The 24,210-nt window shown below is 48.3% G+C and overlaps 3 protein-coding genes and 1 long non-coding RNA gene across 6 annotated transcripts; 3 read left to right on the plus strand and 1 right to left on the minus strand.

The window, feature by feature from the left end:
* Window positions 1-26: 26 nt before the first annotated feature.
* On the plus strand, window positions 27-290 carry LOC119137558. Its single transcript, XR_005100944.1, has 2 exons — window positions 27-69; window positions 152-290. It is a non-coding gene; the product is annotated as an uncharacterized LOC119137558 (long non-coding RNA).
* A 507-nt stretch (window positions 291-797) lies between these two features.
* LOC119137537 (WD repeat-containing protein 37-like) lies at window positions 798-6,145 on the plus strand. 2 transcript variants are annotated; one of them, XM_037276923.1, is made up of 14 exons: window positions 798-965; window positions 1,640-1,835; window positions 2,647-2,743; window positions 2,889-2,984; window positions 3,057-3,121; window positions 3,218-3,353; window positions 3,708-3,779; window positions 3,868-3,912; window positions 4,080-4,156; window positions 4,353-4,590; window positions 4,670-4,811; window positions 5,216-5,350; window positions 5,435-5,549; window positions 5,678-6,145. In XM_037276923.1, exons 2-14 carry the CDS (start codon window positions 1,674-1,676, stop codon window positions 5,807-5,809), a joined length of 1,512 nt encoding a protein of 503 aa, XP_037132818.1. In that variant the 5' UTR covers window positions 798-965; window positions 1,640-1,673; the 3' UTR covers window positions 5,810-6,145. The 2 variants fall into 2 exon arrangements, with proteins under 2 accessions (XP_037132818.1, XP_037132819.1); XM_037276924.1 differs by having other exon boundaries at window positions 4,356-4,590.
* A 743-nt stretch (window positions 6,146-6,888) lies between these two features.
* LOC119137530 (double-stranded RNA-specific editase B2-like) lies at window positions 6,889-13,376 on the minus strand. Its single transcript, XM_037276915.1, has 10 exons — window positions 13,298-13,376; window positions 11,507-11,896; window positions 10,754-11,085; window positions 10,388-10,490; window positions 10,141-10,312; window positions 9,863-10,026; window positions 9,219-9,378; window positions 8,518-8,699; window positions 8,269-8,450; window positions 6,889-8,081 (listed from the first exon to the last, which is right to left on the minus strand). The coding sequence occupies exons 1-10, from the start codon at window positions 13,368-13,370 to the stop codon at window positions 7,908-7,910; spliced, it is 1,932 nt and encodes a 643-aa protein (XP_037132810.1). The 5' UTR covers window positions 13,371-13,376; the 3' UTR covers window positions 6,889-7,907.
* A 1,377-nt stretch (window positions 13,377-14,753) lies between these two features.
* On the plus strand, window positions 14,754-23,571 carry LOC119137524 (solute carrier organic anion transporter family member 5A1-like). 2 transcript variants are annotated; one of them, XM_037276907.1, is made up of 11 exons: window positions 14,754-14,920; window positions 16,612-16,762; window positions 16,826-17,596; window positions 19,453-19,585; window positions 19,649-19,863; window positions 20,010-20,174; window positions 20,247-20,445; window positions 20,521-20,680; window positions 20,752-20,996; window positions 21,313-21,377; window positions 21,974-23,571. In XM_037276907.1, the coding sequence occupies exons 2-11, from the start codon at window positions 16,687-16,689 to the stop codon at window positions 22,459-22,461; spliced, it is 2,517 nt and encodes an 838-aa protein (XP_037132802.1). In that variant the 5' UTR covers window positions 14,754-14,920; window positions 16,612-16,686; the 3' UTR covers window positions 22,462-23,571. The 2 variants fall into 2 exon arrangements, with proteins under 2 accessions (XP_037132802.1, XP_037132801.1); XM_037276906.1 differs by having other exon boundaries at window positions 16,612-17,596.
* Window positions 23,572-24,210: the final 639 nt, after the last annotated feature.

Consider the following 24,210-nt stretch of genomic DNA (forward strand, 5'->3'; position numbering starts at 1 on the left):
TGAGACTTCTGTTGCCTTTTGCGAGACCAGTTCAGATATGCGTCATCACAAATTTACATGATAGATCAGGTGTGTTCGGACCTCCCCAGTGGAGGCTCTGCCGAACCCCTGAGACCGACTCACTGAACCCCTAGGGTTCGATCGAACCCAGGTTAAGAACCACTGACCTAGATATAGTCATGATGGGTTCAGAGCGGCCACAACGCGGGCAGTCGTGCAAGTTCGAAACGTTTTGCCCTTTCAGTTTGTTTGTAAATGCACACCAAATAAATGACATTTTCTTATCTTTTTGATACGAGTCCTTTCTCGGTGAAATCCCAACTACTTTTAGTTTTATATGTGTAATTATGTACAAAAAAGTGATTTAATTTATTTTGCCTTTGCATTCAGCTGACAGACATCTTTGAGAATCAGAAAGAACTTTTGCAGTCTGATGGTGGAAAGATTTGATTCTGAATTTTTTCCCACTCCCTATGCAAAAAAACATTTGGCAAAACCAAATGTTTAATACCAATGTTTATACTTTTATGCAAAGATATTTTTGTGGGTGACTGTGGAAGGGGTGAGCACTTTGCTCAAGTGTTGTTTGTTTGACCTTTTTTTTTTAATGCCCTTATTTTGGGATTGTCAACAAATGTTATTTTTGTTGTATGACTATGATCATTTTAAGTTAGCACATAGAACAGGTTGGCTGCTTCCTTGTCTTTCTGTTCTTCAGGTTTGGCTCCAAATGCTGAATTGGCAAGAATATGTACCTCATTAAATTGATGGAACGTCTTAGAGCTTTTATTGTGAAAATCCGCTGCACTGCACCAGAAGTCGCTCCTTGTCCGTCAGGTAGCAGCACTAGTCAAGTGTCAGGGCGTCTGTTTTTATGTTTTGGTATTTTTCCTCAATCTATTTACTGGCTCGACCTAATTCCTGGCCATGTTCTGCAGGCCGTCGCCTCACCTGTAGACTTTGAGGTAAGTTCCCAGTCGCCCTTTGTAGCCTTGACACCTCCGTTAGCTAGCCTGATGGTGTTATTGAAAGCTAACGGCGTCAACATTAGCTTACCCTCCTAATTTCGTCGCGAGATTGGCGATTAAACGTTGCCACAAACTATTTTGCTGTCCATTTCCCATTCCGTCACAAACTTTCGATTGTCGTGCCGAGCGAGGTGATTGACAGCAGTTATATTTTACACACAAGTCAAGTTTCAGGAAAACAGAAACCCAGTACTGTAAATGTCTTTACTCATTTGACCCAACGTCGTCAACACATTTTGCACTTGTTAGGTTATTTTCAACTGCAGTCGTGGTACAGTGTACCCCCGCCGTTGGCGTGGGAGAGCCCGAACCTTGTCGCAAATAGAGAAAATCCACGAGTAATTGAAGCTTACTCACAGATTTGCAATTGCTTGAAGATACCGCAAGATGGCGGCAAATCACCCCCCCCCCCCCCCTCCATTCCCATAATCTTAATTCCTTATTAACACTGAAATGCCACCAAAGTAATGCTTGTTTTCATCTCAAATCAAAAGATGGACGGACAGGCGGATGGATTAGTTTTTAATGAATCGGGGACAGAGCTGGAACAGATGAATGAGATCTGATTTGGGAGAAAAGCATGTCGTTTGCATGTTGTCTCCGGCTTTCAGACTGCGCCACCGAGGCCTTCGGCAAGTGGGAGGCATGCCAGTGGAGAGCGGAACAGGCGGTGCCGGCATCGGCGGAGGTGCGGTCCGGCAGGCCAAGCAGAAGAGGAAGTCCCACAGTCTGTCCATACGAAGAACCAACAGCACAGAACAGGAACGGTCTGGCTTCCTGCAGAGGGACGTGCAGCTGGACACGCAGGTGGGCAGCACTTCATTTGCTCTTGAAAACGTTGCGCTCGTTCAGGGCATATTTCAAACGTTCCATCACACGCACCTCCATCGACTATATCTTGACTTTTGACTTTGGTTCCAGTCGTGTGATAATCTGGAATGTTTGGCCAGGACTGAGGTGAGTTTAAGGATATACTTTAAGGTCCCTGTGTGTGTTTGTTTTATCATGATGGTGACTATTATGAATTGTGCTAATGAAGTTAGGCATAGCATAGATGTGGTAGTGTCTTGTCCAGTGCACTGTGCACACATCCATGGGTCGAGGAGAGGTGTTTGTTGTGTTCACATGCACACTTGTCCTCATTTTTACTCTTGGCCGCCCACCACTGTTCACGTGGCAGTCTTGTAGCACTCGCGGGCTAAAAATCTCTCGGCAGCTGAAACCTGTAACTATACACCAAAGCTCTATTGACTATCAAATACTTTAACCACTGCTGTATAGAGTGTTGTACATAAGGTGAAATTTTTTGTACATCAAAAACAGTGTCAACAATCAATTCATGACATAAAAACAGCAAAAAACACTTTAGCAAAACTGAGTCTCTTTAGTTTATCTTTAGCCTACATAATTTGGCACATAATAGCATCAAAGACTTATGAGGGTGTTCCCCAGGGTTCCATCCTCTGCCCCCCTGTAGTTTTATTGTACGTATTAATGTACGTTTTTCAAAGTAGTCCCACACCGTTCCATGTCGTTTCATGGAAATCGGTGCAATCGAGGTACCACAGTATATTTTGAGCTGTGTGTGATGTTCTTTTGTGTGCGTGTTATCGCACAGGACTCCAAGCTTCCGCTCTCTCTGAGGAGCAACCTAGTGGACCTGTTCAGTCAAATCGAGAGGGAGTTTGAGCACCTTTACATTGAGAACCTCGAACGTAAGTCATCATAAACCTGCGTCCGCTGCTTTCCATAGGGCTTGAGCCTGTCCTCCGTTATCTGCTGAAAAACGTTTTTGTGCCCTTTGGAGTATAGAAATTTTGCTTTGGTTCTATGAGCTTCTGTTTTTTCGCTGACGCACAGTTCGCAGAGAGATCGACACGTTGAACGAGCGCTTGGCCGTAGACGGGCAGGTGCCAGAAGGTGCTGACTTGAACAAAGGGACGCTAAAAGCAAAGAGTGAGTCTCCACCGAAAGTCTCGCATGGCTTGCTTTAGTTTGGTTTGAAACGTTGCTCTGTGCTTTACGCAGCCAGCCACAGCACCAGTCAGCTGTCCCAGAAGCTAAAGACCACCTACAAGGCCTCCACCAGCAAGGTACCGACCACTGACATTCTGATCTAAAATGGTGCAAATTGCAAAAATGTTTCGCCCTGCAGAGGGTTGGTCTCTAACAGTCTGTGTGTCTTCCAGATCGTGTCCAGTTTTAAAGCCACCACTTCCCGAGCCGTATGCCAGCTGCTCAGAGAGTACGCGGGCCACCGAGACGGCATCTGGGACCTGAGCGTGACCCGCATACAGCCCATCGTGCTCGGAACGGCGTCTGCAGGTAACCGGCACGCTCTCTTCGCCTTCTTGGTCCATCCCCGGGATTCCCGTGTAATTGGTGGACAGTCGCATTTTCAAGTGTTTTTTTTTTTTTTTTTTTTCCATGTTATCTCTCGGTTGCATTTGAACCTGCAAGGTGACTTTGAAATGAAGTATTTTTGGATCATGCTATCTTTTGGGCACGGTTTCAATAAAAGGGCATTCTGCCTATTTTTGGTGCCAGTCCGAATGAGTGAACAGAAGTTCAACTGAGAGGCTTCGTGCATATAAGAGCGGCTTTGTTTTTTTCCGCTGTAGATCTGAATGGAAGGAATGCCATTTTCAATAAGTATTGTTGGTGTTTGTTTTTCCTCAGACCACACGGCCATGTTGTGGAGCATTGAGACAGGCAAATGTCTCTTGAAGTATCTGGGCCACCAGGGATCAGGTGACGCCAGTGGAGTCTTTGCTCGCCCAAACGTGCACTTTGAGGAGGTGCCAAATGTGTTGACTGTGCCATGTCTGCTTGTCCTCAGTCAACTCCATCAAGTTCCATCCCACTGAGCAGATGGCACTGACGGGTAACCGCTATTCCCGACCTCTTGTCAATGGCAACAAGCAGACAGGCACCGTGTTAGAAATATTCTGGCCGCGCGAGCACAAATGTGCTTTCAACACTAAAATCGCGAGAATAAGAGACACATTTCATCTCCAATTCCTTCACCAAGTACCGTTTGATTCCCCTCAGCCTCCGGCGACCAGACGGCTCATGTGTGGAGGTTCCTGGTGCAGCTGCCTATGCCGCAGCCCGTTGCCGACGTCAGCGTAAGCTTCAAGGGGGAAGTCCACCCCCACATTTTCTTTGGAATAATATGTTGTTTACTTTGCGGAATATGAGCGAAACTGTCAAAATCCACAGTTTTGATCGGGGGCACGAGCAACATTGTATATGGTCAGAAAATGTCGGGCTTGACGACAAGCTCGTGTCCTCATGGCCCCACCCCGATGTCCGACATTTCAGCAGCCGCCCTGCGAGGACGATGTGGACGTCTCCGACAAGGATGACGCAGAAACAGAGGCGGATGGGCCCAGCGAGTGCCCGTCGGCACGCCTGCCCAGCACCGTGCTGCGCAGCCACCAGGGCGTTGTGATCGCCGCCGACTGGCTGGTGGGCGGGAAGCAGGCGGTGACGGCGTCCTGGGATCGCGCCGCCAACCTCTACGACGTGGAGACCTCGGAGCTGGTGCATTCACTCACCGGTACGCCGCGACCCACCCTGCGGCTCCACGAATGACGTCGTTTAGGCGACGCCACGTGTCAACAAGTGTCTCTACACAGGTCATGACCAGGAGCTGACGCACTGCTGCACCCACCCAAGCCAGCGACTGGTTGTCACGTCGTCCAGGGACACCACCTTCAGGCTGTGGGACTTCCGAGACCCGTCCATCCACTCTGTCAACGTCTTCCAAGGCCACACGGAGTATGTCCTCTAAGACACACACTCATACACCAAACGCTTTTTTGCTTATTTTGTCGAACTGCCTTTCACTATTCACTCGTGTTGTTTCTTTGTATCTTACATACAGTATCATATGAACTCCCTAAGACAGGTCAATCAAATAAGCGTGGATGTCATGGTAATCATAATGACGCATAATAATAATCACATACCACATGGTAACAGACCACCAGCATCAATTGGTGGGGAAAAACATGAATCTGCCCATATTTTTGTTTTCAATCCAAAGTCTGGATAGCCGTACAACAATTACTGTTAAAAATGACTTATTTCTTCGCGGAAGGCCCTCCGGAATCTTGTACGGTCCTTGTCATCCGTAGCTTGGATGTTATTTGACTCCCCATCATCCCTCCTCCTCGCCGCAGCACGGTGACGTCGGCTGTGTTCACGGTGGGCGACAACGTGGTGTCGGGCAGCGACGACCGCACCGTCAAGGTGTGGGACCTGAAGAACATGCGCTCACCCATCGCCACCATCCGCACGGACTCTGCTGTCAACAGGTACCGAGCGAGCCTCTCTGTTTACCCTTTCCATCCGATCGATTTGTGGAATTATGTGCAGCTTGTGTGTGTCTACGCGTGTAGGATCAGCGTGTCAGTGAGTCAGAGGATCATCGCGCTGCCTCACGACAATCGGCAAGTGCGACTCTTCGACATGTCCGGCGTGCGCTTGGCCAGACTGCCGCGCAGCAACAGACAGGTCAGAATGATTGGCAGATGCGCTATCCGTCATTCTTCCGAGCACGTGCTCGCTCTGTCTACACGTATTGCTGGATCCTTTGAGTTGGGATATGGTCTTTAAGTGGGACTACCGCCAAATTTTTCCAGGGCCACCGACGGATGGTGTGTTGTTCGGCTTGGTGCGAGGACAACGCCTCGTGCAACTTGTTCACCTGCGGCTTCGACCGGCAGGCCATCGGCTGGAACATCAACATCCCCGCCTTACTGCTGGAGAAGTGAGCCAGCCCCTCCACTTTGCCTTTGCTTGTCCACGCGTCACGTGAGTTTTTGTGCGTCCATCAAAAGTGGCATCAACGTGACAGCGGGAAATGGCACTGAGCACTGTGTGCGTATGTACGTGTGCGTTTCACATCACACGCCTATTGCCTTGTGCGGGAAACTCCCCTACAAGAAGTGTACAAAAAGTAAAAAATCAAATCAATCAACACATTCACCTTGAAGTAACTAATTGTCATGAATTCCTTGTAAGAGGAATTAAACGTGTTATGAAATGCCTCAATGTTTCATCCAATTTGTTTCATGTGGTGAACATAAGGATTAAAACTATTTTAAAATATAAAATGGAAATTAGCCCATGAAATAATCAACTGAATTGTAAAATAATTGTATTATGTACATTTCTTGCATGAAACAAATAGGTTGAATGGCACATTTTAACGAGAATTTGCAATTTCTGGACAAATTGCATGTGAAGCTGAATGAATACTTGGGGAATGCTACAGAATGATGTTTAAAGTAGGAATGTGTTGAATCGGTCAAAAAATGTAGAAATTAGAAGGGAAAACGAAAATTTGGAATGAACATCAACATTGAAAAGATGGAATTTTTGGTAAGTGGGAAGTTTTGGAATAGATCGGCAAAAGATGAACACTTTAGTTGGAATGGGTCGAAAAATGTCGAAATTAAAAGTGGAAACTGAAATTTTGCGCAGATTTTAAACGTGAAAATGTGTCATTCTTGAACTTGGCAATTTTGGGAATGTTGAAAATCTCCCCCAATGTGATTTGAATGATGTGAATTTCAAACTGGAACAATGTCAATGTGAAATGTTGACTGTGCCATTAAGAATGAATAGCAATTTGCTGGAATTTTGCAAAAATGGAAAATGTTTGGAATGGTGGAAAAAAAAGAAATTGAAGCAATGTTGTCATGAATATTTGAAACAAGTTAAAAGTGGAACGAAGTCAATCGGTTAAAGTATGTGGAAGTAGTTAAGCGTCGAAAAATGTTCAAGTATAGGAATAATGGTTTAACGTTGCTGTGTTCACTTTTTAGTCCTCCACACTCTTTGTATCATATAAAGGGTAATCTATAAAAAATATTTTGTGTTTATTAGCGCGCGCGCACACACGCACACACATACAAAGAGAGTATGTTTAATGTGCAAGCTATCAGTTCATCCAATCAGATTTGATGTCTATATTGTCACGTTGCAGACTTTTGTCGTTCAGCCGTCTTTTATGGAATGTAGGGAAGAAAGAAAACAAAGCTCTTCTCCAACCTGGTCGTATTTGAAAGTGAGGCAAACACATTCGAAGCAGTCAAATGCTGCCTTGTAATTTTGAACGTTGGCCTTGTAACAAAGTCACTTTGGTACACATCCATCAAAATAAAATGACTGTCGCTGACCGACGCAGCCTCTCTGACATCTTTCTCCCTCTGCTGGACACTCACACTTGTACAAATCGTCTTTTTTACCTTATAAAAATATTCCTGACAATATTATGACACATATCATGCAATATCATTTTACAATCAAAGTGACTGATGCTCTGCATAATTTACTCTTCAAGATGTCACTGTTGCTTCATGACAAAAACATGGACACCCACACTTTTCAAATAAGAGAACAAAAATAAATAGAACAGAAATAAATGGTCATCAAATTAACACCGCTGTGATTTATTTTTCTAGACAAAGTCAACTTGTTCAAGTGTCTGTATTAATAACATGTCTATGCTTCCGCTACCATGCTGGCTTTTAGTTGGCATTGACTAAAACAATATATGGAAGTCAAGTCAGAATTGCCTGTTAACTTCCAGTAAAATATGCTAATAATATGGGCACTTTTCAGCGTTTTACTGAACTAGCATAAGATAAACTTAAGGTTCAACTCAGATTATTGCTATTCATTCAAATGCAACTCAGAAGCGTTTGTGAGGGAAAAAAAATATACCATTTTTATGACAAATAAAGTGTGAGCAGTTTTTTTTTTTAGATTGGGGGGGTGACGCAAGAAGGCAGCCGCTCTCCCCAAATTCCAAGCCAGAACCTCCAACTGCAAATCAGATTGCGCTTGTTTTCAGAGCGGCATAAGCTATTGACACTCCTCGGCGCCTGGAGCCCTCGGTGTAAGTTTCCTGCTCCACGTTCCGAGTCCAGCGTCCCGCACGGCGACGCTGAACTGCCGCACGGCCTTCTGGTACGGACCGGCCGCCTCCTTCCAGGCGGCGTACGTCCTCAACCTGTCCTCTGACGTCCACTTGTTGAGCTGAGGGACGAGGCATGGGCCAACTAAGCGCCTGCTTTGAGACTCGTGACCACGAGGCATTCGCAGACACGTTTTCAAAATATAGCCGACTGCATGATTGCAAAATGTTAACTCGATTACTCCACAGTAGTGCAAGCAATTTGTAAACCGCACCCAAACACCTGTGGCGTCGAGCGCGTGCACTTACTCGTCTGTGCAGATGCTGCCAGCGGACGAAAAAACGACAGCTGCTGAGTCTGGATGGCATCCCGCAGCGGTTGCGCAACCCCGATGTGGTGCAGACCTCCTCGGTGTCGCCGTCGCCGCCACTCCAGTTTACGCTGATGCGTGACGAATTTCCGCATGCACGCCGCTCGACCCTTCTCAGACCTGCAACAAACATTTCTGTTCACACTCGCGGCCATGCAGAGAGGGACGGGTTAAAGTGCACATGTACACGCGAGCAGCGGGAGTTGCCGTCGGTAGAGCGCAGCGTGGCGTTTATTGGGGGCAAGGCGGCGAGCCAGAACGCGCTGCAGGTGCCCCGTGTGGCTCAACGTGGCCACCGTCAGGCTCCGAAGGTACACGGGTTCAACCAGGTGAGACAACAGCGCTCCCTGCAAGCCCACCGCACACCACCTGTTGTTACACACACACACACACAAAACAATCTGAGGAATAAAACCAATTCCAGGTTATGAGTGATATCAAGTCTATGCAGTCCAGTGGTGGACATCATCAAAGTCCAAGAGTAGTCCACCTAAGTTTGAGGGGAGTCCAAGTCCAGCTTAAGTCACGTTTAAGAGTCCTTCAACTCAGTCCATGACAGAAAAGTAATTGCAGGAAGTCTCGTATTACACCCGTCAAACTTCCAAGTCGTCTCAGACTGACATTGGTCTAATTTTGAAAGCCCAACGAAGAGTGTAGAAGAGCCTAAGTTTGGTCCTCGAAAGCTGCTATCCAACCTGTTTTAGATGTACATGTATCCCTACTGCAACACACCTGAGTCAAACCATCAGGAGCATTTTCAGGCTTTTGCAAACCTTGCTGATCATTTAAATCGGGTGTGTTGGAGTCAGAATCAACCTAAAATAGGCTGGATCGTGGCTCTTATGGACCGGACCTGGGCACCCATGGTCTGGTCTATTTGCCACTCACTTGGCTATTTTGTCCGTGCAGGACATGCTGACTTGAGGTTTACCCGGTGACAGACTTGCCCCCATGGGATTGGCCGACCGAGCTGTGATGGGCAACGTTCCCTGGCCACCCACCACCTTAGTCCTCAGGCCGCAGCGCAACATGTTGGACTTCATGGACACTAATGACACACAAACGCAAATACACACACGGTCACTTGTGGTCGCTCTCTCTGGGTCTTCTCTATAGAACACTTGCAGCACATGTGATTCTACTTGTCTTGGACTTAGACTTCTCTCCATTGACTTAAACTTCAAGACGTTGTCCAAGACTTTATTGAGTGAGTTTTGACTCCGATGTTTTGGATTTAGATGTGTTAGATTCTGTTGTCTCAAGTCTTGGTCTTATTTACTTTAGGCTTACTTAAGACTACTTTTGAGCTCGGACTACTGTCGTCCTACTGTATTCATAGACTCTCTGAGATTACTCTGAGGCCTAGTTATGTATTTAGTTCTTAGCCCTAATCTTAGACTTATTTGAACTACTCTCAGACTTCATCTACTGTAGTCCTAGACTTGCTTGAGACGAAGCTTTAAACTTTGGATTTGACTTGGATGTAGATTTAGTCTTAATCAGAGCTAGTCAAGACTGGCTAAGAGTCTCACGTGAAGTGTTGTTTTCATACGGACAGTTAAGTCTGGCATCTCCACATGGTGACGAGGTGACAAACATGTGGAGTCCAATGTGGTCTCGCAGCCTGAAGACCCTTTGGCGACCAGTCACCGGTTCAAAGATGGACGCCGGTCCAACATCAGTCTGGTCTACAGGACTTTACAAAAGACTTACTGTTAGATTTACTTTTGGATTTAGACTGGTTTCAGGCCTACTCTAGTCTTAGATGTAGACTTGTCCTTGACTTGATTCAACTACTCTTAGACTTTACCGTATCAGGAGCGTCTCCAACTGAGCGTACAAGAAACGCAACAGTGCCCTCCTGCACACAACTTCAGCATGACAGTCGTGCAGCGCATTGTCATCGCAACGACCTCCATCCCAGTCCAAACACTTGGTTCCAGTTGCCATGGACACCACCTCAGCTGTGCTCAATTCTAACCCTAGAAGCAAAAATGATTCCAATTATTGATCTGAAATAACGATAGCAACTTCTTCCCCTTCTGAACCATGACAACCTGTCGTCATGACAATGGCGGCCATATTGGGTGTGGCAGGGCTTTGGTCCATTAGTTGCTGGTATTTTTGTCTTGCTAGCTGGAAGATGGCCTCTGCAAAAAACTGAAAATGACAACAGTTGAAGAAATGTGTAGGGATTGGGGAAGGAATAAACAGCAAGAAGACAAGTGAAGGAGAGGGGATAGGAGGGAGTGACAAAAGAACGACAAGGATGGAAGACCACAAGAGCGAAAGGATTAAAGGCACAGGAGAAGAAACCAGCAATGGAGTCAGACTTGTTTGTTACTCTACTTGAGGTCCAGGTTTGGGGACGAGCTCCAATCTGCTCATACTCGACAGCTCCTTTGAACGAGTGTTACGCCCACCTGAGGAAGTTGCTGCCGGTCCCCACAGAGACCATTCACTTTGCTCTCGAGGCTAACGTCACAGAGGGAGCGCAGAGCGGCGGCCGCCGCCCGGGCCTTGGCGGCTCTTTGACTGTGGCCACAGCCTTCGAATATCCGCCCGTCCACCCGCACCGCCGCAATGAAACGTCTCTCCAGCCGGCCGGGAAGTCGCTCAGTCAGGCAGAAGTAGCGCAGGCCCGGTCGCAGTTGACCGAGCAGCCCCATCGGACCGAGACCACCCAAGAGCCGGGTACTGACCACTTCTCTTGGGCTGGATTGGCTGCCAGGTTGGGGGAAGACCTCCTTCCTCTCTGCCCGAGAAAAAACAACCAGTCAGATAGGTCTTGCGCTCCAGGAGCTTTCCTGAAACTGTGGCCGAAAATCCACCACCAGAAAATGATTGAATTCAATGTTACTGAGATAGTGGAGCAGGAGCTCCCACTTGGCCGATAGCAGACCCTCCGTCTCACTGGCCCAGAGACCACGTAGCAGTCAAGGAAGGGGGTACCGCTGAAATGGTGAGGGTGTGATGCGGAATCTACAACAGTTCAACTCAACAGGTAAGCCTGTCTTGCACCGATTGCCCAATCTACCTTCCAACCTTCGCCTGACACAAGCTAAGTGAGATTTTTCTCAGCTACAATCGACCGGAATGACCTCGTGCCAGCTATTTGTTATGAAACCCTTTAAAGAGAGCGGCATCAATTCTTTACGCGTGAGTACTTTGCCTACCTGTGCCATCTGTGTCGAACATTTGCCAGCCATCCAATTGATCCTCCGTGAAATCGTTTGCGCCGCTCCCGTTGCCCTCCGACCCCTCATGGGGGAACTGGACCAAAGACCTGAGAGCCAGCTCAGCTGTCCTCATTTTGGCCCGTTTCTTGCTGGGTCCCCTACCCTCCAAGCGGAGGCCGTTGACGTCCACCGCCACCGCAAACAGGGGGCCCGTCTCGGATATGGCGTCGTAGCGCAAACCGGGTCGCAGAGAGTTGGTCTTCCTCTCCCGTGCCGGGTGGTGCCCTGATTGGGGACGCTTCCTCTCGGAGGCTGCGGGCAGGCCGCCCATGCTCGGCGGCTGGCCCACTCGCTCGCCAATCCTCTCCGCCTCCTCGCCGCCCGTAACTGACGACACAGTAAAGAGATTGAATTTGACAGACGTTCAGAGCGAGGCGAATGTTAGGTTTTTAAAAAATGTCTTGTCATTGCAGTGCCCTTGGATAAAAACCATCAAAGGCAATGGAAGGAAGGAAGGAAGCAAGGAAGGATGTAAAGAAGGAAGCAAGCTCAGTCATGCAAGGTGATGCAAATGGAACCGAAAATCCTAGCGTCCATTTGTGAAATGAGCAAACGGCAGAGGAGGAATTACTCAAGTGACATATGGTGCCGAAAAAACAATAATCTCCTCTTTTGTGTTTCAATTTAATAACTTTTTCTTCATACGAGGAAAGTTGATGGACTGTCACGAGAAAGAGACCAGATCTGCTTTATATTTCTGTTTTGCTTTTAAAGGAGAATCAATTTCAACCAACAATCGCATTGTAGGATCAATACGACCCATTTTTATGATGACAATTTGTCAATTGTCACTTGACTCTTCGCTTTTTCGTTTTTCTGATAGTTCAAGAAACTTGTTTGATTTTCTGAAAGTGTGCGTTGGTGCGTGCGTGTGTGTGCGTGTTAATGAAAATGGAAGTTGGATTAGTGGGGGGAAATACTTTGAATAAAAACTCGGGATTTAAAAGAGAAAAAAAGGCCATCAAACGGTAATCTGCCGCCTTTTGTCGGGATTAGCAAACAAACAACGATGCGGCACAATGGCACGCTAATCCCGCCACGCGCTAAAGCGCCTGACCTGTTGATGGTGTAATTACGGCAACGGGCGGCCATCTGCCTCCCGCAATCGGAAACGCCGCTCTCAACTTTTCCACACCAGTTAACTGCACCTCTTTCGTTTTCTAGAACGTGACATTTGCGCAATATCTTCTTCTCGTAATAATAATCCTAATAATGCGTTGTATGCCGACATCGTGCGAATATTTCTGAACAAAAGCAACGAGGGTATTTCTTTCTAATACGTCTTTGCTCTAAATGATGGATTCTTTAATCATGACGTAACTCTACAAGTTATTTCTAGCAGTACCTAACAACAATTGTTATTGTTAGAACAAGATTTGCAAGAAAAGAAACGAGGGCAGTTTTGGAATCTACAAAAAGAAATCATTGAGAAAAGTTAACTTGCATCGATCTCAATTTTTAAAAAAATTCCAAAGGTTGAGCGCGCTTGTTGACGTGAAACTGGACCTTCACGGTGCAGGACAGCGTGGCTTGTGTACGTGAATCCTAACGAGGACTTTTTTTTTTCCAAAAGGGTGACTCCAATGCACTCGTTAACAGTCGTGATGATGACGATGATGATGTTCAGGACAACAAAGCAAAGCACTGACCTCGCTGAGCGCAACTCCACATTCAGAAATAATTTGGGAGACAAACTTGACATGAAATATGTTAAAATGATGTACTCACCTTTGACTCTGCTCCTCCTCTTCCTCTTCCTCCTGCTCTTCCTCCCCACATCGCTAACTTCATACGTGTTCATAACGTGTGCCTAATATGATGAATATGAAGGATCATGTTTGCGGAGCGAGAGGAAGCAGCTGTTTGGCCACGCACACGCACGCACGGGCCACGCCCCCTCCGCCTTGATTGACAGTGACAAGTTTGGTTCAGTAGCAAAACTTGAATGGGAACACTTTATTCGTTGAGGATTAGGCGACAACTTCACGTTTGCACCTCGAGTTTTGTCTCTTTGTCCCTCAACCAAAACACAAAGAAAAGCTTTGCTTGCTTTCATTTTCCATTTCAGTCAAAGACATAATATTGTGATCATTTTCCTCATCATTATACTTATCATCGTGATCATTTTCATCATCATTGTTGTCATTGTGATGTCATCATCGTCATCATAACCTTCGTCATCGACATTTTCGTCCTCATCTTGCAAGATGATATCATTTTCGTCTTCATCGTCACCGTCATCATCATCTTCCTCTTAGACTTGTTTCGGCGCTTGGTCCCATGCAACGCTAGAGAATGACTGACAGCAAGGAGCAGCGCGCGTTGCCAGGACCAAGCCGAGCGAATCTCAAGATCGATGGGGGATTGTGATTGCGCGCCTTCTTTTGTCTCGGAACACCATTTTTAATTGTCTGATGATTGCAATCTTAATTGATCACGTATCAGACTAAAAATGAGCATCACCTAATTATATTCATAAAACAGATGGAGCAAGTGGGCCATTTTGCTTCTCTGAAGAATTGTCAAATGTTTTATGACATTATAAAGCTCATAAGTGTGACTGGTACAAAGTTAGATGGGCTCGGTCCCGCCCCTTCAAGACAAGCGATAGGAGCAGGGTGGGGCGCAGTGTTCCCACGCCCAGCGGTCGTCGCTGCACATACTTCAAGGCACGCGCTAGCGAGCAAATTCAAAGCAAATTCATTTTTCACGGTGCCATTTGCAATTCATGCTTCTGGCTATATTGTAAATATATACAATATATATACATTGTTGATGATTGAACTGAAATGCCTAAAATGCACTCGCTATCATGAAGTGAATACATTCCCAGCCTCTGTTATATTTATTTTATTTCATGTTTACGCTGCGAGTATGGGGGTGGGGTGTGGTGACTTACGTGCAAATGCTTAGTTGTCCACGAGAGGTCAGGACTGGCAAAATATTTCTCTACCTACATTATTCATATATTCACATATCTTCATACATATATTTATCAGTTTTGATATTTTAAGTCATTATTCGAATGCGTATTTCCTCACAAACAAATAAAAGCAAATATTTTCAAATATCAAACATAGGGTACGTATGTACATGGTACAGGATGTTTTCATAGCGTCTCCGCAATAATTTTGAAAGCGTTTCAGAAGAGCTGCTTTTACTTTGAAAGCCGTCACATGCTACTTCCGCCGTGTTTCCAGCAGGCCGGATGCGATGTAGTTGGCTTCGATCAGCGCCTCCACAAAAGACCGAGAATCTTTTCTTTTGCTCACTCGCCGCCACTGGCCCCCACGCGAGGGAGTCGGACATGGCTGCGTGACGATTCGTCGTCTCTTCCCGTCGAAGCGTCAAGTAAGTCGCGCTTGTTCTTGTTCAGCTGTTCATTAAAATGTGTTGGAATGAGCATCACTGCGGTGATCGACTTGTCCGGCTAACTGCAGGCTAGCCGTGTCATCCTGGGAATACTTTTCATAATAAAATCTCGACGCATTGTCCTTTTTGTCGGAATTATCCTCAATAATATGAAAGGAGAACGCTCCACAAGGCGCGTTGGCTGCCTTTTATTGTAAGCGTCGCTGCGTTGGAGGCATTTGAATCACGCGTCGTTAATTTGTCGTTTAGAGTCAGTCGACTCGCAGCTCGGACACATGCTGCGCCTGGTTTTGCACTCGCGTGATGCTTTGGGATGACGGAAGGAAATAGCCGACCGTGAATGTCCTTTTACCGTGGCCGAATTTATTAATAGATGACGAGCAGTGTACATGATGTAGCAAAAGTCGTCAAATGTTACATTTTATGCAATTTTTGTGAGGCAACGTTTGAAACATGATTAATCGTCGCCGTAGTTCTTCGACGACATATAGGAACTTTTTAAATGGTCCATGCTCTCGTTGGAGTGAAATATGGGCGTTGTTGTTGTTGTTTTGATTATTATTTTTGGAATTTTACTTTGAAGCGTCAGTCCCCTTCCGTCTTTTGCGTCAAATTCGGACGCGTTTTTAAAAAAGCACTGCGGTGTTTGTCGTCAGTCAAGCACCATCCGCAGCTTCTCCCTCCCCCACCGATGCTCATCATCGTTTTGTTGTTGCCGTTATCTTCTACCACAACACATTTCCCGGTGAAACTAAGCGTCAATGATGTGGGAGATAGATGCCCTTGACGGAAGAGGGTGGTGGGGTGGAACAACCGTGTGATCCATGCAGGCAGGGTGGGGGGGCAGGCAGGAAAGACGAGGCAGATTCTCCTCAAGAAGAGGGACAGTCACAGCAGGGTTGTCCAAATGGTTTTTCTCGGAGGGCACGTCTCGAACAATGCCGCGGCCACTTTAATATTCTTCCAGTTGGATTGGCCAAACCCACTCAATTTATTCCATCAAGCGATTGCACAGCCCAGCCATGAGATCTAGGAGACCCGACGACGTATGACTTTGCCCAGTTGTCGTTGGGCCCATTTTATTGCTTCCATTTGCGGGCCAATATGTGAGATTTTCTGGTTCTGGTGACGGCAAACTCACCTCTACTCAATTCACAACAATCAGCAGTTAGGCAGAGGGCGGGGGATTGGAAATAGTCAACAATTCTTCAAAACAGAGCTTTTGAGTTGTTGTTGGGGGGTTTTCTTTTCACACTCCCATCTGGTTTACAGTCAAACTAAACAAAGTTGAGAAAATGTCATTTTGTGTGTTTAAAACAATCAAGGAAATTTCCCTTACCTATACTCCCGCTAGCTTAATGCTAACACATATTGGAAAAGGTCATTGACAGGCTCGCTGGGTAGCCTCGGAGCCATATGAACACACAATGTCTCAATAATCACAGACATCTATTTTTTTATCTTGTGTGAAAAACAAAAAATATTGCATTTCGTTCTCTGACGCCAAAGTGTTGTTTGGAGATTTTGTTCCAACACAAGTTTTGTTATTTGCCACCAAAAATGATCTGTTCACCGTCGCAGGGCAATAAAGGCTACTGATTAGCCACTGATGCTATCATGCTCAGGATCGGTGGAATAACAACCTTCCCACTTGATTTTTCTTTTTCAAGCTGCCGGCGCCATGACCCCGTGAGGTGTCCACTCACTGGCAGCGTCATCAGCCGGACCAGACGCGGCAGGCGGTCATGGAGGCCGACTTGCCCGAGTTGTCTGTGTCCCTTCGCAAGGAGGATGCCGGCTCCAGCGAGGCGGAAGATCCAGGTACGACCCATCCGTGTCTCCGGGCCCAAGAGGAAGCCTCACTGTCTGCTTCGGTCACGGCAGAGGAGAGCACCGAGTTCATCCGGCTTGGCCGTGCCGATGCCTCCCCGCCGAGCGACTTCCTCCCCAAGGCAGGCAAATCGGCGTTGAACCGGCCCGTGGAGAATTCCACCTCCTCCCCGTCGGTGGGCGCTGGTCGGTGCGGTAAAAAGCTGGCCCGCCGGAGCTCTCCGCCCGGCTTCCTGCCGCGACTGGGCGTGCCCACTCGGAAATACCTGGCGCTCATCCTGCAGGACTCTCGCTGCTTCCTGTTCTGCATGTGCTACCTGACGTTCATCCAGTCGCTGATGGTGTCGGGCTACCTGAGCAGCGTGATCACGACCATTGAGAAGCGCTACAGCCTTCGCAGCTCCGAGTCGGGCCTGCTGGTCAGCTGCTTCGACATCGGCAGCCTCCTGGTGGTGGTCTTCATTAGCTACTTTGGGGGCAGGGGGCAGCGGCCGCGCTGGCTGGCGGTGGGCGGCGTCTTCATCGCACTGGGCGCCGCCCTTTTCTCGCTGCCGCACTTCATCTCGCCCGCCTACCAGATCCAGGAGGTCAACTCGTCAGCGGCACACGAGGGTCTGTGCCGGAGCGCCAACGCCAGCAGCCGCAGGGACGGCGTGGACGTGACGTCCTGTCCGCGGGACCAGGAGGGCAATGAGCACAACCTCTACGTGGCGCTCTTCATCATAGCGCAGATCCTGGTGGGCGTGGGCTCCACACCCATCTACACGCTGGGGCCCACCTACCTGGATGACAATGTCAAGAAGGAGAACGCCTCGCTCTACCTGGGTAAGCTGGGGGTTGTATTCCTGCACAAGAAATGAGAAGTGCCACCGTTTGTTTTGCATGGACTACTCGCAATGTGTTGTGGCAATTAGAATCGGCATCAGTGCACAAATAATTGGTCTCCGCTACTTGGAGTCACGTGATTACTTTCACGAAAAAACGATGCAGAACGCAGTCATAAGTGATAGGAAAATTCTCATTCGCAAATGATGTAGAAGAAAGAAGCATGTTGTGCAAATGAACTGTGGGGTTCCCCAAGCGTCCATCCTGGGTCCCCTATTGTTCAGTCTTCCTGATTTAGTATGAATCAAATTCGACACGGCTTCCAGTGTGTCAATGTTTGTAGGACTGAGGCAGTGAATGAATGTGACCAAACAATAGATGTCTTCTTGGACTCAGTCACCTGAGAACGTTTAGCTCAGCTGGGCAATGTCAACATTCCGTCGGCGGGATGCCGGAATGCTGTCCCATCGAGGTGGCATTCAGAGACCAATCTTTTGTATCTAAATCACAAGTCCAGTCAGGTTTTTCTTCAAAACCTCCAATTTTGTTGTCATTGCCACACATCTTTCTTCTGGCTTTCTCTGTGAATGTCATTCTTCGTGCCGCCCGCCATCCACCTCCAAGGTAACTTGTCAGGTTACGCACCAAATCAGAATGAGGGTTTTCTGTCCACAAGAAAATGTCACGCTTTTGGAGGTGGTGAAAAAACAAAATCCAAAAGGTTTGCCTCTTCTGTCACTGAACAGTTGAACTGATGCTCATTTCAGCTCAGATGGCTTTTGAAAGCTCTTACACTTTCTGCCTTTTGTTTTGTCCCACTGTTCGGTGTGAACCTTACCAACCCAGAATAAAGAGACAAAATTCTGGCTCTGAAGTGAGTACCCGGGGTAAAGCTGTACCAAGCTTCCCGGGTCTGTGGCCCACTAAACATCAATGCGAGTCCTCTTGGACGTTTTGATTCAAAACATTCCGTGCTACTTGGCTCATTACGATGTTGTCAATGTTCGAACTCAATGGGATATTTGCCGTGAAAGATAGATTGGCGCCAAGTTCATTCATCCCTGCGCTCACACAATGCTTTGGGCAAAAGCAAGCGGGGAATTGGCTGGCTATGGTCCAGCTTAAAGTGTTCCTTCAGCAGTGAAATGCGTCCAGTTCAAACGTGTGTGTGAGAAACGTTGACCTGAGAGCTGCTGTCTTGTGCTTGCTCCAATACGGCGGTCGTCCGCAAGCGTTCACCGTGCCGGAAAGCGTTAAGGAGATGAGTGCTGTGTCAGCGCGTTGCTGTGACAACGCCCAGCATTCCATTGTGTCTGGCCCCCTTGGTGTCCGTCTGACTGTCTCGGGACACTCGCGCACGTGACGACCGGTTGGTTGCTCGCTCAGCAGAAAAAGACTCGCCGCTTTTGAGCGTTCACCTCCGCATCATGGCCTCCGCTCCCTTCAGCGTTTGTGAGCAACGGGACCATTTTGTACCGTCTTACGTGCACGTGCTTGAGACAGAGCCAAAGAAGGGAAAACGGGGCTCGGACGCGAGAGGCAATTTGCAGCCTATTCAGTGCACGCTTGGTGTGTGACGCCAAGGCAGCTGAGGAATGTACGCTGCTAATTCCCCCTAATTGGCAAAATCTCCTTTTCATGTGACCACCCGCGCGCACAGAGGCCCACTTGTTCGCTCTTGCTTGAAGAATGTTAAGATGTGAACTGACATATCCTCCCAATGTCTGATTTAATTTGTGTCGTGACCTGGCAGGTGTTTTTCAAATTTTGTGCGCTGCTCTTCCCAGCTTGCTAGAGCAGCAGCTCTACTGTTCCTCGACTTCCAAATCCCATTTCGGCTGATTTGCTCTGTCCAGCCGTCATGTACGTGATGGGCGCTTTGGGCCCGGCGGCGGGCTACCTGCTGGGTGGCGTCCTCATTGGCTTCTACGTGGATCCCAAGACGGCGGTCAACATCGACCAGAGCGATCCCCGCTTCATCGGAAACTGGTGACTGTTGACAAAGGCGCACGTGAGCAGGCGGGCAAAATGGCTAAACAATGTGCTGCGCAGGTGGAGCGGCTTCCTGCTGTGCGCCGTGGCCATGCTGCTGGTCATCTTCCCCATGTTCACCTTCCCCAAGAAGCTGCCGCCGCGGCACAAGAAGAAGAAGAAGAGGAAAAAGTTGAGCTTGGACGACATGTCCAGCGACGACGACGTCCTCAAGGAGAAGAGCGGCAGCGGCAAAGCTGTCACCTCCTCCATGGGCTTCGGCAAGGACATTAAAGGTACGCTGTCCATTTACGTAATGGTGGTCGACGAAGGTCTTTGTTTCTACTTTTGGAATGAGAAGAAAGACTGCTCAAGGCTCTTAAATTGGACACTCTGTCAGTTTCCTTGAGCCCTCTGCAGTATCTGCGCTTTTTCCCCGCAGACCTTCCCAAGGCCGCCGTGAGGATCCTGAGCAACGTGACCTTCCTTTTCGTCAGCTTGTCCTACACGGCCGAGAGCGCCATCGTCACGGCCTTCATCACCTTCATCCCCAAGTTTATCGAGTCGCAGTTTGGCATCCCGGCATCCAGCGCCAGCATCTACACAGGTGAACGCCGGCATAATTGGTTTGCGGCGTGCCCGCCGTCTCTTCTGAACGTTCCTTCTGCCGTTTCACCAGGCGTGATCATCGTGCCCAGCGCCGGCGTGGGCATCGTGCTGGGTGGCTACATCATCAAGAAGCTAAAGCTGGGCGCCCGCGAGTCGGCCAAGCTGGCCATGATCTGCAGCGGCGTCTCGCTGCTCTGCTTCTCCACGCTCTTCATCGTTGGCTGCGAGAGCATCAACCTGGGTGGCATCAACATCCCCTACACCACCGGGTGGGTCCGCCAAACAAAAAGCCTCCAATTGGCGGCAGCGGCGAGGATTTTGCCACCTCACCTTTGGTGTTTCAGGCCGACGCTGACCATGACCCAGAGGAACCTGACGGGCGGCTGCAACGTCAACTGCGGCTGCAGAATCCACGAGTACGCCCCTGTCTGCGGCTCCGACGGCATCACTTACTTCAACCCCTGCCTGGCTGGCTGCAGTGCCGTCGCCAACGACAGCAGCGGCGTAAGTCGGCCAATCGGATGGCTCCCTTTGCTGTCGTTTACAGCGGCCGGACTAACGGTGTGACCTTGCAGATGCGCAATTACTCGGAGTGCGCGTGCGTGCAGAGCCGGCAGGTCATCACGCCGTCGTCGGGGGGGACGGGCGGCAACCAGTTGCAGCTGGTCATTGTCAAGACCTACCTGAATGAGAACGGATACGCCGTGTCTGGGAAGTGCAACCGCACCTGCGGCACCCTGATCCCCTTCTTGGTCTTCCTCTTCATCGTAACGCTCATCACCGCCTGCGCTCAGCCCTCCGCCATCATCGTGACGCTCAGGTACGGACCACCCACTTTAACAGAATGAACGTGGAAATATTTGAAGTGAAAATGTTTTTCAACAATGGAAAGATTATGGCTTGACAAATGAAGTGAAAATGTTTTTCAACAATAGATTACTGGAAAGTTGATGGCTTGACAAACTACTACTTTATTTTAAGTGAGAGTTAATAGATGTTTCTTTTCTTTTTTTTGCTTAAAAATGTTGATGCTTAAAAAATGTATTTTCCTCAAAATACTTATTCCCCCCCCTCCTTCAAATGAAGTTTGCAAACGTGAGCCGCTAGCCAGCGTGCTAACGGGTGCGTTTGTGCAGGTCGGTGGCCGAGCAGGAGCGACCATTTGCGTTGGGAATGCAGTTTGTTCTGCTCAGGACGCTTGGTGAGTACAAAAGCATCTTAGATTAATAAAAACAATCTGAAGTGATAGGGCGGCACGGTAGTCGCACTGATTAGCAATTCCGCCACACAGTTAGGAGGGTGTGGGTGCCATTCCACTTCCGGCCCTCCCTGTGTGGAGTTTGCATGATCTCCCTGTGCCCACTTGGGTTTTCTCCGGGCACATCCCAAAAACATGCTTAGCAGGCCGATTCAGCACTCCAAATTGCCCGTAGGTGTGAGTGCGAGTGCGGATGGTTGTTCTTCTCTGTGTGCCCTGTGATTGGTTGGCAACCGGTTCAGGGTGTCCCCCGCATACTGCCCAATGATTGCTGGGGTAGGCTCCAGCACGACCCCAGTGGGGACAAGCAGTATAGAAGATGGATGGCTGGATGGATCTGCAGTGATAACATGATTTCTTTTTTTTTTTATCTCACCTATGGCTTCCTGGGTGGACATTGTGCTGCTCCCGTGGTGCCACTGTAGAAAATAGCACAAGTCTTGAGACTGCGTTTGTTTGGCAGTAAATTCGTGTTGATGCTTTGGCGTGACGTCGCGTCACAATCTTTTGACCCGTTTTTTTTTCTTTTTGTCTCTCAGCCTACATTCCAACACCCATTTACTTTGGCGCTGTCATCGACACCACCTGTATGCTGTGGCAACAGGACTGCGGCGTGCACGGCTCGTGCTGGGAGTACGATGTCACGTCCCTGCGCTTCGTCTATTTTGGCCTGGCCGCCAGCCTCAAGTTCCTGGGCTTCCTCTTCATCTTCCTCACGTGGTACTCCATCAAGTACAAGGAGGAGCGTGTAGAGCGCTGGCTCAAGCGCCACCTGTCGCCCACTGACACGGTGGGCGGCCTGGTATGCCACCCGGGGGGCCGCAAGGGCCACGCGCGCACCCGCTCCTGCCCCGTCAACATCCCGCGCAGCGAGCACGCCGTGCCGCCACCCGCCTGCGTGCTCCCGCGTGCCGGGGCCCTCAACCGCGGGGTCAGCACGCAGAGTTGTCCGGGCAACGAGTTGAAAGCGGCCACGCCGCCCGCCGCGCCGGCGCACTCCCTGGAGCAGGTGGCCGTGCGCGTCTGACTGTCGGCTGGCAGGCCGATCAGATGCCGACTGCAATTTGTGGATCCGACGTCTCGACTGACTTTCTTTGCGAACACACTGCCGGGGGGGGGAGAAAAAAAAAAAAGGACAACCTCCGGCCCCATTGCCCCCTCAAACTGGACTCGAGCCACCTCGGTGCGCTCATTGTGCACCTGACCCGTGCTGCGCTATATAACGCCGCCATAGTGAACGGGTGAAGAACGAGGCACCAAAATCACCACAACACTTTACTGTACCACTGAGTCCAACTTGGTTGAATTTCCGCACTCAACATTTGGGAAGGCTTTCTAGCCACTTTTTGGCACCCTACCTCACTGGCATTACATTTAAAAACAAATCAGTTGTCAAAAGAATGCTGCCTCAAAAGAGTTTGGCTGGCTTTGGTTCCCTTTGGAAATGTAACCAAATGACATTCCAAAGCAACCCTAGCACATTTTGGCTGCGGCGTTCGTTCGGTGGCGCTCAACAAGCTTTGATGGCAAACATTGCGAGACAGTTGACTTGGCTTCAATATCCGTACAATCCAACAATGCAAAGGAAGCAACCATGCCCTGCCTTCTTAAACGGGAGCGACTCAAACCCTCAGCAGCTCTGCTGCTTGAGTGGACCAATCGCGTAGCAGGAGAGGTCCAGTTGATGAAACTTTGACGTACCGATCTAGCGTTGCAAGCGCCACAAAGCTCATCCAGCCAAACAAAATCCGAAAGCCACTGAGATGATGAGGAATTTTATTCCCTGCTAGATGGCAATTTAAACTGGCGCATTTTGTTGCAACGATGGAAGGAGCGCATGCGACTTAGATCATGCTGTTCGCTTAATGATGAGTTGTAATTCACGCACACGACAAAAATTAAAGGGGTTCATGCCATCCTTGAGGTTCCATAGAAAACAAATGTGAAATTGTTCATGGTTTTTTTTTTTTTGGTCACCTCCTGGTCTTTGATGGCAAGTTACTCTGGGACACGCACACACCATCACTGGGTGACATGACGGCTGGGCGCAATGCATTGCGGGAGAAGCTAAAGCGATTAGAATCATAGGCCCTGCCAGTTAGTTGACCCTTGTGAGAATAAAGCCGTTTGGATCATCGTTTGGTGGATGTTTTTTTTTTTTTTTTTTTAAAGGAACACTCCATTTCAGCCTGTCATCCACGTGACCACACCTCCTCTTCTGATTGGTTTTAAGCGACACCCGCTGGTGACTTGTGGACCTGCACGTAACAACCAAAATGATTTCATCATTGAACTCAATTGAGCCTATTTGAGCAATGTGATCTTCATGTGACCACCAGGTTGAATATAAAAAGAAATCTCAGTATTTTTGTTTGTTTTACGAGGTCACCTCACTGGGTTGCTCTTTCTGTCAAAAATGTGAACAAAAGATGAAATAATAGTAATAAAAAGTAATGTTTTTGTCAGTTCGTGTTGTTGCCTTCAGAGGGCGCGCTCATAAAAAATACCTCCAGGGCTCAACCAATCAAGTTGTAAAGGGGGAAATTTTTGCTTTTTGTGCGGCTGTCTGCGCATGCACGTGAATTTCAGTTTTTGTTTGTCCAGTGTCCGTCTGTCAGTCTAAGTCCTATTTTTGTGCCTGAATGTGTGTGCATTTTGGTATTTATTGTTGTGTGCATTTTGTGTGCATTCTTGTGAGTGCACGGACTTTTTGAGTTTGTGTGTGTCCGTGTTTAATAGCGATAACATGTATGTTTTGTGTGTATTTATGTTTACT

This window comes from Syngnathus acus, chromosome 17, assembly GCF_901709675.1.
Source record: "Syngnathus acus chromosome 17, fSynAcu1.2, whole genome shotgun sequence".
In the NCBI taxonomy this organism is placed as follows: Eukaryota; Metazoa; Chordata; class Actinopteri; order Syngnathiformes; family Syngnathidae; genus Syngnathus; species Syngnathus acus.

Coding starts and splice junctions, on each gene's coding strand:
- LOC119137537 (XM_037276923.1), top strand. CDS start 1,674: ATGCCAGTGGAGAGCGGAACAGGCGGTGCCGGCATCGGCGGAGGTGCG. Junction 2,985..3,056: donor AGGGACGCTAAAAGCAAAGA/GTGAGTCTCCAC, acceptor TGCTTTACGCAG/CCAGCCACAGCACCAGTCAG. Junction 4,812..5,215: donor GTCTTCCAAGGCCACACGGA/GTATGTCCTCTA, acceptor TCCTCGCCGCAG/CACGGTGACGTCGGCTGTGT.
- LOC119137524 (XM_037276906.1), top strand. CDS start 16,687: ATGGAGGCCGACTTGCCCGAGTTGTCTGTGTCCCTTCGCAAGGAGGAT. Junction 20,681..20,751: donor TCGCCAACGACAGCAGCGGC/GTAAGTCGGCCA, acceptor GTGACCTTGCAG/ATGCGCAATTACTCGGAGTG. Junction 21,378..21,973: donor TGTTCTGCTCAGGACGCTTG/GTGAGTACAAAA, acceptor TTTGTCTCTCAG/CCTACATTCCAACACCCATT.
- LOC119137530 (XM_037276915.1), bottom strand. CDS start 13,370: ATGAACACGTATGAAGTTAGCGATGTGGGGAGGAAGAGCAGGAGGAAG. Junction 11,897..13,297: donor GAGGAGGAGCAGAGTCAAAG/GTGAGTACATCA, acceptor CTGTGTCGTCAG/TTACGGGCGGCGAGGAGGCG. Junction 10,491..10,753: donor ACCGGCAGCAACTTCCTCAG/GTGGGCGTAACA, acceptor TGTCATTTTCAG/TTTTTTGCAGAGGCCATCTT.